Source organism: Brachyhypopomus gauderio, chromosome 1, assembly GCF_052324685.1.
Source record: "Brachyhypopomus gauderio isolate BG-103 chromosome 1, BGAUD_0.2, whole genome shotgun sequence".
NCBI classification, from domain to species: Eukaryota; Metazoa; Chordata; class Actinopteri; order Gymnotiformes; family Hypopomidae; genus Brachyhypopomus; species Brachyhypopomus gauderio.
In genome coordinates, this window is record NC_135211.1 from 35783187 (window position 1) to 35797533 (window position 14347).

Below are 14347 nucleotides of genomic sequence, written 5' to 3' on the forward strand. Positions count from 1 at the left end.
CTGTTTAGCTTTCTAAAAATACAGCACACTTGGTTTGGCAATAGCAAGTCAAGGAATGGTGAAAACTGTCAATTAGTTTTTCTTTTTTACTGATAACAGCCAATTTATTAGGATGCCTTAAATCTTTTTCAGTCCCACAGAATCCAGACAGAATATCTGTCATGTTGAATGGTTTGCTTTGGCATGCACTGAGCCATTTGGGATTTAAATAGGTGAATCATAGCCTCCATGCCAATGGTAAAAAAAATATAATTATTCCCCTGTATAATATGATATTGAACAGGGGAAGACAGGTAGGAGACAGGGGTCCTTTACAGTGCCATAAAACATATTATCTTTTTAAAGTCTCAGAAGGGTACATTTCTGAGGGCAGGTGTGATGATTTGTATGGAGGTTCAGGAACTTTCTGGTACTACTAGAGCATGCTGAAATGTGAGTCCCTCTGCTTGAGTGTGGTCAGTGAGACCTTTAGAGGAGCGTGTGAACTTTGACATGCTCACATGCAAAAGAAACACAAAGGTGACACAGTATCTTTCTGAATTTTGCCCTAAAGTGGTTTAGCAACTGTAGGAGGAAGAAGCATTTAAAGTCTTGATGATTTAGCACTCTGTGTTCCCCATACACGGCCACCCTTGTGCAGTTCTGGGCATTGTTATTTGTGCTGGTAAAATATATTCTAAGGGCTCCCAAAGTGTATGTCAAACATGCCTTCCCGACCGTACTGCAGACATTTTAAAAGAAAATATAATTATATTTACTTAACAAGCAATATATTTTAGTCAAACATAAACGTCTTCAAGCATTTATTTCAAGTTTAGAAAGAAGAATTTTCCATCTTGCTGATGATTTTACCTCTGGACTGCCGCGTCTTGGTTTTTACCTGTTGTGTCTTGGCTTGACACTCCTTTAAACTCCTTTTAGCACTTGTTGGTGATTTTATATGTTGCGAGCTCCTCTTCTGGCCCAGGGAGCCTGGACTCGTGTGTCTGCTGAAGAGACGTCGTCTGCAGCACATTCCAAATCAGAGTGGAAAGAAAGCGTGTGTGTGCATGGAAAGGGAGCAGGAAACTCCTGTTCATCTTTGGACCTCCTCACAAGTTAGCTAATCTAGCAACACACAGAGAAGAAAAAGATTAGATTAGTACTTTATTGATCCCTTTACAAAGTTACCTTCAGGGAAATTAGGGATGAAATTACAGCAGACAAACATTCAGCTTTGTAAATTTGACAAATTAACATTTCATATAATTTTCTAACATGTTTTAAGAAATATTCCTGTTGCAAAGGAGCGAGATGAAGGTTGAGCGATGACCATAATGCTGAAGAACTATTAGGTCTTATATATAACTCTTGTGTCTGCCTTTTTAATGACAGTGGTGCCTGTGAGTGTGGGGAAGTGTTTTTGCTGCTTCTAGTACTGTTGCACTTTTCTAGACTGATGTTTCCATTCCTGCAGTCTGTTGGAGCCTCCAGTTTAGGGGTCGTGGCCCTGAATGCTCCTGTCACCAGTCAGACCACCTGGGTTTGACCTCACACATTCTCTCCAGTTCTCTTTCCATCAGAGTGTTTTGCATTTCTTTGTTTAATGATGCCATTTCTCTCCAGTCCAGTTTTTGACTCCTTCACTATCAGGTCGGCTCACTATTATTTTTCTTTCTGTACAGATATGATACTCGTACATGTAAACACTGGTGTAAGTAATAGATACAATCTAGGGAAAAATCATAGGTAATTTAATATAAGAGTTCTTTTAGAAAATAAATCAGGTAAGGTAGGTCTAATGTATGAATGATCTAATGTAGGGCTAAATCAATCCACAGGAAGAATTTCTGTCTGTTGAATACATTACGCTTGATATTCTATGAAATGTTACACACACAAAAAGAAATTCAACAAAACATATTTGTATTTGGCTCAGATTTTAAACGAGTTGCACAACAGGATTTATTACATGTGATTTAAAGTCTCTTGATTGCTAGCTATTGGACTTCTACTAGCTAACCCAATGGAGCATAGCTTCCCTTTTGAGTCTTTGTCCTCCCAAAGTTTCTTCCTAATCCTTTCCTAGGGAGTTTGCCACTGTCACCCCTGGCTTGCTCATTAGGGATCTGGACCCAAGTGTTTATAAAGCTGCTTTGACACTGTGTGTTGTAAAAAGCGTTATATAAATAAATTTGACTTGACTTGTCTAGCTGTTGGAGAGGTCTTGAAGCTCTTGATTATTTTAGATTGCTAAAATGACTGCTGTATTTTGTCCAGGCTGCATCTGGTTAAGACTGAGCAAACTTTGGCTTCACTGACCTTTCCAATCCTTCAAATTGTGACTGTACCAGATGCTGCAGAGCAGACTGACTCATGCATCCAACATGAGGGCAGTATTTAAGAGACCATGAAGAGACTCATTCCCTACTCCTCACTCACCATTTTTACTGCATACTGAAGCTGTTAATTAGTCACACTGCTTCAGTGCAATTACAGCTGACACATCACCTCACGGTGAACTCCAGAACAACTAAACTGAAATAATGACTTATGTGTTGGGACAGTGCATGCTCTTGGAGATCTGCTGAAATAACCTGTGTCACACAGATGTTGCTTGCATGTTGAAGTAAGTGAAAAATGTTAGGATATTATAGCTGTTCCTGGCACTGTGTGTTGATAGGATCACTTGTCTCTAGGAGAAGCTAGAACCAGATGCAGCATCACATTCCTCTGTCGCTATGTTCTCCTTGAAATGCCATTTACGGCTTCAAAGCACAGAGTAAATACTGGGCACCTGCGCAGAATTAAATTCCCAGCTTACCTGTTGTTTATTTATCTTGAGTATTAATGTATGTCGTATAAAGAAACTTCAAGTACTCTCCTGCTTTTCACAAAGCACCTGATGTTACATTATGACAGTCCACAAATGTTTTTGATATCTAGTTTTATTGTTCAGGATGTAAAATCTAACAGTTGGTCTGCCTATATTGGTATGTAGGTCATGAAGAGTGACGGCAGACCTCAGTCTCACTTCCCTAGCCCACACAGCTGCTACTCAAGTGCAGTTTGCCTGTTTCGTCTGTGGAGGGAACAGTGTCCTCTGGAAGATGGGCAGAATTCCACTTAGAAGCACAGTCTGATTAAATTCCCAGAATAATAACCTTAAAAAGACAGCTATAGTAATTTCTTAACCAAAAATGTGCATGGCATTCCATGTGTGCCCTGGTTGTCTCAGTCATTGTTCTTTTTGTTTCATAATGAAATACCAGAGAGAAGAACATCTCCTTGTTTGGAGCAGTCAGGTTCAACCTGATGTTAACTATATTTGTGGGGGACTCATTGTATTGATGATGTCCTTCAGCCTGGACCTTGGAGGAATGACTTTTTTCTGTTGCAGTTTTTAGCCTTGGGCTTCTCTTCTTTCCAGTTAGAGTGTAGAAATGGAAACTGTTGCATTGAATGGATTTGCCAACTGTGTTCTTTAAACACACTTCATCAATCAAAATTCAACTCATTCATGTCAGTCTTGGCAAAAAAAGTAGGACATTTAAAGAAAGGTGAGGTTTAAAGAAGAACATCATAGTCTATTTTTATATCAGTGTATATCAGTGAACACACTAGTATATGTTGTGCTGACAATCTAGGGCATACTAAAGAATTTTACAATGGACAAGATATGCCCTTCACTGAAAAATGTATATCTAGTTTTAATAGCATTTAGTGGTCAGCATATTCAACACAGTGCTTAAGTGAACACTGTTCTGACTTAAATTCCTGTTTCCTGGTGAAAGTGCTCTCTTCATAAAACCATCCGTAATATATATAATTACACTGAATCCAGATGCATTTATCTTTCATTTCTAACACACAAAAGTGTTCTTACATGTTACAATGTTGTTTTATTGCACAAACAGCTGTATATCTTTTAGCTGCTTTTCTGTCGTGGAGATATTGGAGAAGTCTAAAACTAAGGGAGTTATACCACATTAAAACTTTGCAGATATGAGGTCAACATTTGTCTCATCCTCCCTGATGAAGTAATATTTTCCCCAAAAATAGCTATGTTCCATCACACCATTGAGGCAAGTTCTTTCGCACTTTCTCAGATTGCATTCTTAAGAAAAACTGAAAACAAGAATATACTTTATTTTCCAGTAAGAAGTTTGGCTTTTGGCTGATATTTACACTGTTTTTGCTCTAGTGTTGCCTATTTTCAGATTTACCAGTACAAGGCGACCAGTACAATGTAATAATCTTGTTCCAACTGACAGCAGACAGAAGACAGACAACATCTCAAAGACAGTTAGGAAACATCTCAGGCCACCTAATCAGATATAGGTTATATTAATTTTGCTTTGATTGCTTTACTGTGTTTGGGTCCATCCCTCTCCTAAGTAGAGCCTGGACAGGACCACACAAATTGCCATTAAAACTTTACTAAACATTTATTATACATAAACTTTAAAGTCAAAGTCAAATGTATTTATATAGTGCTTTTTCCAACTTATGTTGTCACAAAGCAGATTTACAATCGCATGGGTCCAGAACCCTAATGAGCAAAAAATAAAAACCCTAGATGGGGATTAGGAAGAAACCTTGGGAAGCCCTCAAAAGTGTCCTCCACTGGGTGGCAAAGCTATTTTGTTGCGTTGTACTTGTTCTGAACAATGACAATAAACTTCAGTCTTATTAATCTGACTAAATGGTTAAATGGCAACCAGTTCTTTCAAAATCACCCAGATATCAGGAACCATGCTGATATTTGGAGCTATTTCAGTTTCTTCTTAATCACTGTTACAACATCCATCCCTCAACATTAAACATTCCTTTTTTCTCTCTTTGTTTTTGTTAAAGGTATTTAGCTATTGCAAGATAACACTCACTGAATGCTACCATTATGGTCCACATGCTTCACTAATTAGGTGTCTGCACATATCATTCCACACCTAAATAAACATATTAAGCACCAAGCTCTTATAAAACCTAAGTGCTACTTAAGATGCAAGTGCAAATGAAGAGTACTTTTTTTCACTATCGAGCATGACTGAAATGCCTGTAATGGAGAATGTGGGCATCAATCCCACTACCTCTCGCATGCTAAGTGAGCGCTCTACCACTTGAGCTAATTCCCCTACAAGCTTCAGTGCTCTTGTTCGGAGTCTGGACAAAATCTCAAGTCCAAATTGAGAGCACAAAGCTCTACAGACACTGCAATCGATGATTTGTCCATTTCTTTACTGTGAACAGCTACATGGACTTACATTTTTAAAATGGTTCCGATTTAATTCGTTCGTTGACCGCAGACCAACCAAGTGAAGAAGGGAACTATATTCTATGCTTGGTCGATTACCACAGACATTCCTCCTCATGCCATTTCTACAATTTCAGGGAACGGGCCTTCCTCCATTTCACCTATACCTGTAGGTAGGCAAACTAGTGGCAGGTTAGCTCAGTTGTTAGAGAACATTTTATGAAAACATGCTTAAACATAAAAAAGGTCCAAAGACCATAAGAGCCTGGTGCTAAACACAACAAGGATAATAATGCCTTCCTCCGCTGCACCCATTGCAGAAAGTATGCAACCTATAGGCTGGTTAGCTCAGTTGGTTAGAGCGTGGCGCGAATAGCACCAAGGTCAAGGATTTGTTTCCCATACGGGCCATTGAGTTGTGGCTTTTGTCTCATATTCGAGGCAAATCAGTGTTAGCTAGGGTCTCTCAAATGCTGTGCAATGTGGTGTAAGGCTGATCCATCCAGTGATCCTGGACAAAAGTTCATGCCTCCACTGAGAGACTTTGCAATCGATGATGAATTCTTTACTGTGAGCAGTTGTATTGACTTGCATTTTAACAACAGCTTCTGCTCAAAGGTCTGATAAATGTAATTTGTTCGGTCAGCCGCAACCATCCAAGTGAAGAAGGGAATGGTAGGTGTCAACTTGTGGTGCAGCTATATGGTACATTGTCTTTTGGCTAACTAATTGTCCCATCCTAACAAGCCAGACGTTGCAAATAGGGCTGCCATGATTAGTCAACTTGTCACGATAATGTCGACTATTAAAATAGTCGACGACTAATTTAATAGTCAATGCATAATTTTTTTTTCTCTCCAAACTGCTGCAGCGTTTCTGTCCTTGACGCACATACGCAGTAGTGGAAACCGGGATAGAAGGTGGACGACATCCCAGGATGTTATATAGACTGGTATAATGGCTACCCAGCTACGGAACTCAAAAGTGTGGGATCATTTTCCGTAGCCGAGTTCCGAAACGCGTGCAATATCTGCAAGGCAGAACTTGCCTTCCATGGCAGCATAACCACGATGCACGAGCACCTGAAGCATGTTGTGGCTGATTGTGACAATGATGAAGAGGGACCGTCATCTCTTTAATCTTAATTGCTAGTTAGCTGCCAAAGTTAGCGTAAACAGAGTGTTAACTTAGTACGTACTTATCATGGTAGCTGTAAAAGTTAACATTAGTGATAGTGATTTGTTTCACTAGCATTAGCACGCATTCGTGTGTTTTCTGTAACGTCAGTGAGACCAAAACTTTATTTTTGTGAATAATTCTTTAGTTTCAGGTACCTACCTAATTTGATTTAAATGTAGCTAAGTTTGATGCCAGAGACAAATCAAAGAAAGAAAAACCTGTTTGTTGCAACAAGCTGCATATTTCATTAAAGGTTTAATGAACTATGATCTTAATTGTTTTTTTTTTAGTTAGCATATAGCTGAAATCTAATGATGGTTATATAATAGCAGTTGCATTCTAAGCTGTGTGATAAGCTGTATGTTTTATATTTAATTAACGTACGATCCGATTATTCGACTAATCATAAAAATTAATCTGCGATTAGTCTACTATAAAAATAATCGTTTGTGGCAGCCCTAGTTGCAAAGAAGGTAACCGTTTGTGGTTGTGCTATTTTAAAAATTTCATGAAAGTGAGTCTGCTAAGAGACATTCCAAGAGAATAACTCTTTAATGCCGATGTAGCAACCGATATTCTGATTGCCGAAATGTTTTCACCAAGTTCACCAAGAAAAGTGCCAGATCCGAGGCAAATCGGCATTAACTTGGGGCTCTTCAACGCTGTGCGACATGGTCCAAGGTTCCATCCGTAATTCTTGCAAATGGCTTGTATCCTGCCAAAAAGCCAAAAAAATTCTAGAAGGCTAAATGTCTGTAAGAAAAACATATGTCTTAATGCATTGTATCGCATCATTACCCATGTCTCTTCCTGTTTGTTTTTGGTGACAAAATGTTTTTTTTACTAAGCAAGCTCTCTACCATTTGAACCAATTCCACTTCAAGTTTTTAATTTTTGATATCCGGGGGCTGTAGAAAAGTTCAAGTCTCAACTCAGTCTCATTTTGGTTAGTCATTAGGTTGCTGTGTTTGTCCCTGAGTTTGTTTGGTGTGGGTGACTTTTTCTTTGTGTATCATTAAAGGAAACAATGAATTAATGATATTAATTCATATGCTAATTGAATACTCACTTATTATATAAGTGACATTATATAAAGTACTATTCTATAAATTCGGGTAATTGTTTTTAGTGTTCCACAACTACAAGCAAAGTAAATTAATTACCTCTAAACCTGATTCACCCATAGCAACTTAACCTTGTGGTGTTGCGGAGGAGGCAGGCACGATGAAACAGTTGTGGTGAAACATACGTAGTGAAGTTCAGCGCATTAGCGCAAGCACTTAGACAAGAAACTCACTCAGGCACGAATTTTAGACAAAGACGAGCACGAGACATTACGCGAACGCACATTAAATAGGTGAATAACACATTCCCCAGTGATCATGAGACAAGGCACAGGTGAGACTAACGAACACGTTCCCAAATGACCCACACCCACGGAACTACAAACATGGACTTAACTAGACGCAGACAACGTAATAACGCGCCCACAAGGAGGGGTGCAGAGCTGAACCGTGACAAACCTAGGCTAAACAGTTAAAATAATTTAATAGCCTAAGCCAATAATAATAATGTGCTCATAACAGCTATCCCCTTTGTCATTGGCAAAATAAGATTTGACTTTCCTACCATTCTGTTTCTGATGTGAATTGCTGTTATTTTTTATTTACCTGCTCCAAAGAGCTTTGTAGATAAATGCTGAAATTATGTGCCAGAAATGAGGTCATCTTTGCTTTCATGTCCCACAAGATGAAAACACGTTCCTGTTTGGTGTTCCACTCTCCGCGTTCTCCTTTCACTAACCCAATTTAGACAATGTTTCATGACCAGAGAGAAACATCCACAGAGACAAAACATCCTGTTGCTTTTGATTTTTTAATTTAATTTAAATTTGTTAACAAAAATGAAGAGAACATGTTGCTCTGGCTCAGTGAGCATTCAGAACAATGAGAGAATAAATACTGGATTTAAAAATGTGTTTGTACTCGTCAGATGAAAACATCTTGGACACTCTTAAGAAATTTGTATGGTTATCTTTTTACAAACAATGCATCATCTCAGTGGAATCTCATATTTTAGAGATTTACTGACCATCTATGAAACACGTTGTGCAGTATGTTCTAAGGCCAGAATAAAGCATTATTCTCTATCATTAAAATGCATTCAGCTCTGGGACTATTACTCAAGTGCAATATTTGAGAAAAAAAATTGATTTGTCAAAAGGTATCATTAGTAACATTAATTTCTTATACTGCTTCTAGTGCTATATGAAAAATTTCAGTGTAGTTTAATGCCACATGGATATTCAGCTTCTAGTGCTATATGGAAAATGTCAGTGTAGTTTAATGCTACATGGATATTCAGCTTCTAGTGCTATATGAAAAAATTCAGAGTAGTTTAATGCCACCTGGATATTCAGATATTACCCTTATCTGGTGCTTATATAGTTCAAAAGTACAGAGAAGATATCACTCTGTGACTTAATCTTCTGGACTCTTTGAAATCATAGCCACTGTGTGTCTTTATCTTGACTCATTCTGAGGCAGATGCACGCAGCTTGACCACCTACCAGTCTTCTGTCTTCTGGCAGAAAGGAAGAGACGGAAGGCCTGTTCAGACATCATCCATCAGCTCTGTTTCAGATAGTTCTGTTAAAGTTAGTGCAGGAGTGTGACCTCCTTTTGACACCAACAGCTGTTTGCAGGGAGGTGTAGGGCGTCTTCCAGTCTCCAACCTTACTGATTGTTGGTCTCAACGGTGAAATAACTAAATAATGAATATTACAGCTAAAAGTCTATTAAGAACTGTTTCATCTCCATGGTTTGCAAAACAGATCAGCTCAGGAGTATTTTTGTATATATTTTTTGATGAGTTATTCACTTTGATGAAATTGACAGAATTTCACTCATATGTGTGATTCAATGCTTTGGATGACAAGGTGATAACAGCAGTGACATTGCTGGCTTTGAGGAGGCCTTATTAGAGTCTCTGTAGTTAAAGTACTGTTAAGATATTATATTGCCACATTAAACATTATTGAGGGGTTGCACTAAAACATTCATTTTATTCTCTAACTCTAACATTACATTTATATTGTCCATGTACAGTAACCGATACTGTACTGAAATACCAGAACCCATAAATTCAGAAATGGCAGAGTGTGTTTAGACACATTGTGTGGCCCAGCTGTGGACATGTGGAAAGTTATTATGACTATGCTAATTAGTCAGCCACATCTGTGGGCTTCCCAAAGTAGTTGCCTTTTCTGGGTCACTTTGCTAGCAGATATAACTGCAGCAATGAACACGATACCAACCACTTTTACAACTGAAACAAACAAACCAGTATAAGTTGCTGCAGTAGTCATGCTTGAGGCTCCAGACTATGACGTAGACGCTAAAGGCAATTCCCCATTCATTCAATGTACCCACTGAAAACCAAAATAAAGACAACTTGGATGCATGTCAGCAAACTGACAGCTACAAAAGGGTATAAGTGATCAAAGATGTTGTCTGGCTATGGGGAAAATACAATGTGTGGCCCATAAGTGATGCCTTTGTGTCTGGTAAACAAAGGTTTATAGCACTGTCGGCCTGAATGCAGAGATATGTGAAAGAATAAAATAGAGCTTTCCAAAGTATACTTTCAGTTACAGTGCAACAGAACCCTGACGCTGGATCCACCCAGAGATAAATTGGAACAGTACTGGGAAAGCATTTGAGAGGATGAATCATGACATAAACACAGTGCTCAGTGTTTGAGATCTCAAAGCAAAGCACCACAATATCCCAGAGCTGGAACAAATCAGCATTAGGACAACATAGCAGCTTACAAACATGAAGAAATGGGAAGTACCTGGGCCTAACATGATCAATGCCTTGAAAAAAGTAGCTTTTTATGAATGGCTAACAGAACTTTGTAGAAGTGTATTGCCTTCACCTTCCATATCTTTTCTAGGTCTCCTCTCATCCATTGGTATTTCTCATGCATTTTGTTTTCTTTCATGCTTCGATGTTATCTGCTCTATTCAAAGGCCTAAAATTTGTACATACAATGCCTATCACTAATGAATTTAAGCCCACTAATGACGGTAAACATTTTTTCAGATGTTTAAGAATACATGCTTATTTTAATTAAAATGGCCAAGATACTCAAAATACAGACCATGGTGTCAGTGAACACCTTGACTTTTCTAAATATAACTCAGATTATTCTTCCTGGACACGTCCTACAGGTGAATTTGGAGCATTTGGTGTTTATATTCATTCCTGTATTAAGAGCAATTCCCGGTAGTAACATAAAATTTGACAAACCTACTAGAAAACTTAATCTACCTAAGGAAGAATACTCGGCCCTTAAAAACATAAACAAAAGAAGTGACATTGTTATTAAACGATCTGATAAAGGTGGACCTGTTGTTGTCTGGAGAAAAGACCTTCAGTGATTTAAGATGATCTTAACACTACAATGATTTGCCTGATGTCATTGCCCTGATGTAATTTGATGTGAAGTGTAAGTTTCAGAGATATTGCCCAGTGTATTGCCCCAAAAGCTCTGATTGATTTGGACTTCTGACATTTCAGATATTTTTGGTTGCTTGTCTTGTAGTTTGAGCAAACTCAGAAGCTGATTCTTAATGGTATAAACAGAATTCACAAAATTAATTGGACAGGTACCTGGTGCAACAATAAACAATGACACAAATGCAACATGTTGAACAGTCTAAAGACATGGAGGGTTTTATCCATATTCATTATTTGAAAGAAAATAAGAGCATCATGAACATATTGCAATCGTTCAATATGTAGATTAAATAATATTCTTGCATTGTCATTTTTTGGCTTCGTGAAGAACTGTGGTGAAATTATTGAGCCATTACTGGACTCTATGTTTTAGCTCATATTGTAGTCACCTTTGACAGTAACATACTGCTACAGTTATTTTGTGCTATACAATAACATCACAAAGTATGTGATTCCTGGCATTTGACAAAACTGTCCATATGGGTCACACACATGATAATTTCCTGATTTTCTGAATTTGGGCTTAATGTGCAACTGGCCGTTACATAAAATTCCTCTCTGGAATAGTTCTTACATTACCCTTAACACATCCCAGGCCTTGGCAATGTAGAGATAACACACACAACCTTCCCGTGTCCCTTTCCTCTCTTTGAAGTATTGATTTGTGCTTGGGTATTATGCACTATGCAGTATGCCCTGCAGTAACTCACCTGCGCCAGGAAAGAAGACTTTTCTTAAAACTGATTTATTACTGGGTGACTCTTAAAATATTTGCAGAATGTTCCTTCTGTAGTCACAGAACACCACTTGAAGCCCACTGATTGATGGATAAGGGAATCTTAATCCTATAATTCAGGCTTTTGTATTGCTGAGATTAAAATTGTAAAGTAATTAATTGCTTGACAAAGCTTGTTTTGAATTTCTGTACCTTTTAAAATATAATACACTTCACCCTTGAAACACTTATTTAAAGGGTTTATTTAAAGGGTTTATAAGGATGATTCCTATTAATGTGAGATAAGTGCATTATTGTTGAAGTAATTTCTTGTAGCTTAATCTAATTTATACAAATAAATTTAATTCAACTTGACCCATTTCACAGTATACAGATTCTTAGATTGTCTTTCAACAAAAAAACAAACATACTTAAATTTGACCTACATTTAAAATCTTGTTGTGAAAAAGGTTCATTGGCACAGAATTGTCCCAAACATCTTACATGCAGCACTGAATGACCCCAAGCATGGTGGGCACCATCTGGTATGAGTCATAGAAAGCAGTGCTTTCATAACAGATGCTCTTTGTTTTAGTGTTTTCCGCTTGTCCTGAGACAGCACCTTCACACTATGTGCTCTGAGGTTCACCCTGGAGCCCATGCAAGAATCCATATAAAAATACCAACTACATCTAAAGAATGAGAGTTATGTCAAACTGCAGACATGCAGGCAGATATACAGAGTTTGTGTTAATGTTCTTGTTATTTAATCAATACCTTAACAAAAGGTACAGATGAAGCAAGTCCTCCTTCAGACAACCCAAGTTAATTTGTGATTGTTCTGATATCATGTCCGAGTTCAACCCAGATGTTAAAATAATATCTGCTGGGTCATTAAAGGATGAGTTAAAAGCAATTAGAAAACAGTATTTTCTTCTCACACCATCTTGCTGCCAACACATCATTCTTATTCCTTCCAAATGCATCTATGTCTTCCACAAGACCAGCAATAAACCTGATTGGAAGATATCCTAATCCTAATTGCAAAGCTGTTAGGTAACTGTTCTCCACCCAGGTAGTTATCCTTAGTCAGAAGAATTGTGTATTTTATGTAGCATTAGCTGTGGTTCTACTACTACTACTTCCACTAATAATAATAATGATAATAATAATAATGATAATAATACAGTGTTTCTATAGAACTTCTCAAAAACCCAAGACCCTTATAATCACAGATGTACAATATAAGAGACTTTTGTACAAAACAATTCTTGCAATTACATTATTTTATTTTTCTTTTGGAAGTTCTGTATTTTATTTCATTAACCACTGTGATCAGGCTTGCTAGAGGTTCTATATTGCTGAGTAGGTAAAAAAGAGGAAAATACAGTTATACATCATAGATTTTTCCAATTGCATTTCAGAGCAGACCAGTTAGGAGAGTTGGCCATGTTTATCAATGACCTGAGGTACACATGGAACCCAGGGTTGTCATTTAATCTCCACCAAAATGTAACAAAACCATAGCAAATGTATCTGCTCTGTGCATAGTTCTCAAATGTACAGTATTTTTGTCTTTTTAACAGTGACAATATTCATATTAGCATAAACACACTGCTTAAATGACGTTACGTCTTGTTTTTTAGCTTTTGACTGGCACATTGGATGGAAAGCTGGCTGTGTTTTGTCTGGGAGATGGATCTACTTGAAGTCCACGTAGACTCATCTGGGCCTGACAGCAAGCCTGCTCTACACTCATCTAGAGTTTCCCCTGTAATGTAGCTCCTTGAGCACCATAACCTCCAACGGGGTGCTGCCACAAGCCCTCATCTGTATGTCAGTATGTAAACATATGAATGCTTCAGACCTGTGAGTCAGTGCAACATGCATCATTCGTATCCATTTTTTTTTATATTCATACACTCTTGTACTGGTAGTATTATAAAGTAGTTAATCTGTGGAAAAACATTGTCATAGTTTAATGAAGACATTGACAATGCATCACAGTTTCATTATAAATGTGTGTAGTGGGCACTGCCCTTTGGGAATGAATTGTATATCCTATATTTGGTTTTGCCATTTGAATTACTATAGCCTGCCTAGGATATGCAGACCTACCTCAGAAGTAGATGTTTTTTGTTTCTTTTTATCTTCCAGAGTAGATGTACCACATTTCACTGTGAGAAATGCCAAACGGCAATGCGATTGGTTAAACTGTAAATATTACTGTTGTAAATAAATATTGCATTATTATCTTCCATTATTACCTTTATTAGAGCCTTCGCAGGTGTTTTGTATAAATTATTCTTTTGGGTTTTCATTGACTGTAAGCCATCAACAACATTAACAGAAATAAACACTTGAAATAGATTACTCCATCATAAATCTATATAATATATGCATTTCACTTTTTGTATTGAATAACTGAAATAAATGAACTTTTTGATGATATTCTAATTTATTGAGATGCACCTGTATGTCATTTTATAAGACATCCACTTAACACTTTACCCCTCTCAACAGGAGGCAGTCAGAGGGACAATGACTGTAAAGGACTTTTCCTGTTCAGTTTCACGGTATTGACAATCTTGGCATGACAAAAAAATAAAATAAAAAGCATACAGTGCTGGGATTTTAGTTGCCAGTATGTTGGTATTGAGATCACAGCCTATAGGTTGCAGGTTTTCAAAGCATGTG

At 37.6% G+C, this 14347-nt stretch overlaps 1 protein-coding gene across 4 annotated transcripts in view; it reads left to right on the plus strand.

Moving 5' to 3' along the window:
* wdr27 (WD repeat domain 27) overlaps positions 1–14071 on the plus strand; it is a 63095-nt gene extending 49024 nt beyond the window's left edge. For all 4 annotated transcript variants that reach the window (XM_077012329.1, XM_077012339.1, XM_077012348.1 and 1 more), the window contains exon 24: positions 13297–14071. In XM_077012329.1, coding sequence (XP_076868444.1) covers positions 13297–13359 — 63 coding nt within the window. In that variant the 3' untranslated portion in view covers positions 13360–14071. The remainder of the gene's footprint in view (positions 1–13296) is intronic.
* Positions 14072–14347: the final 276 nt, after the last annotated feature.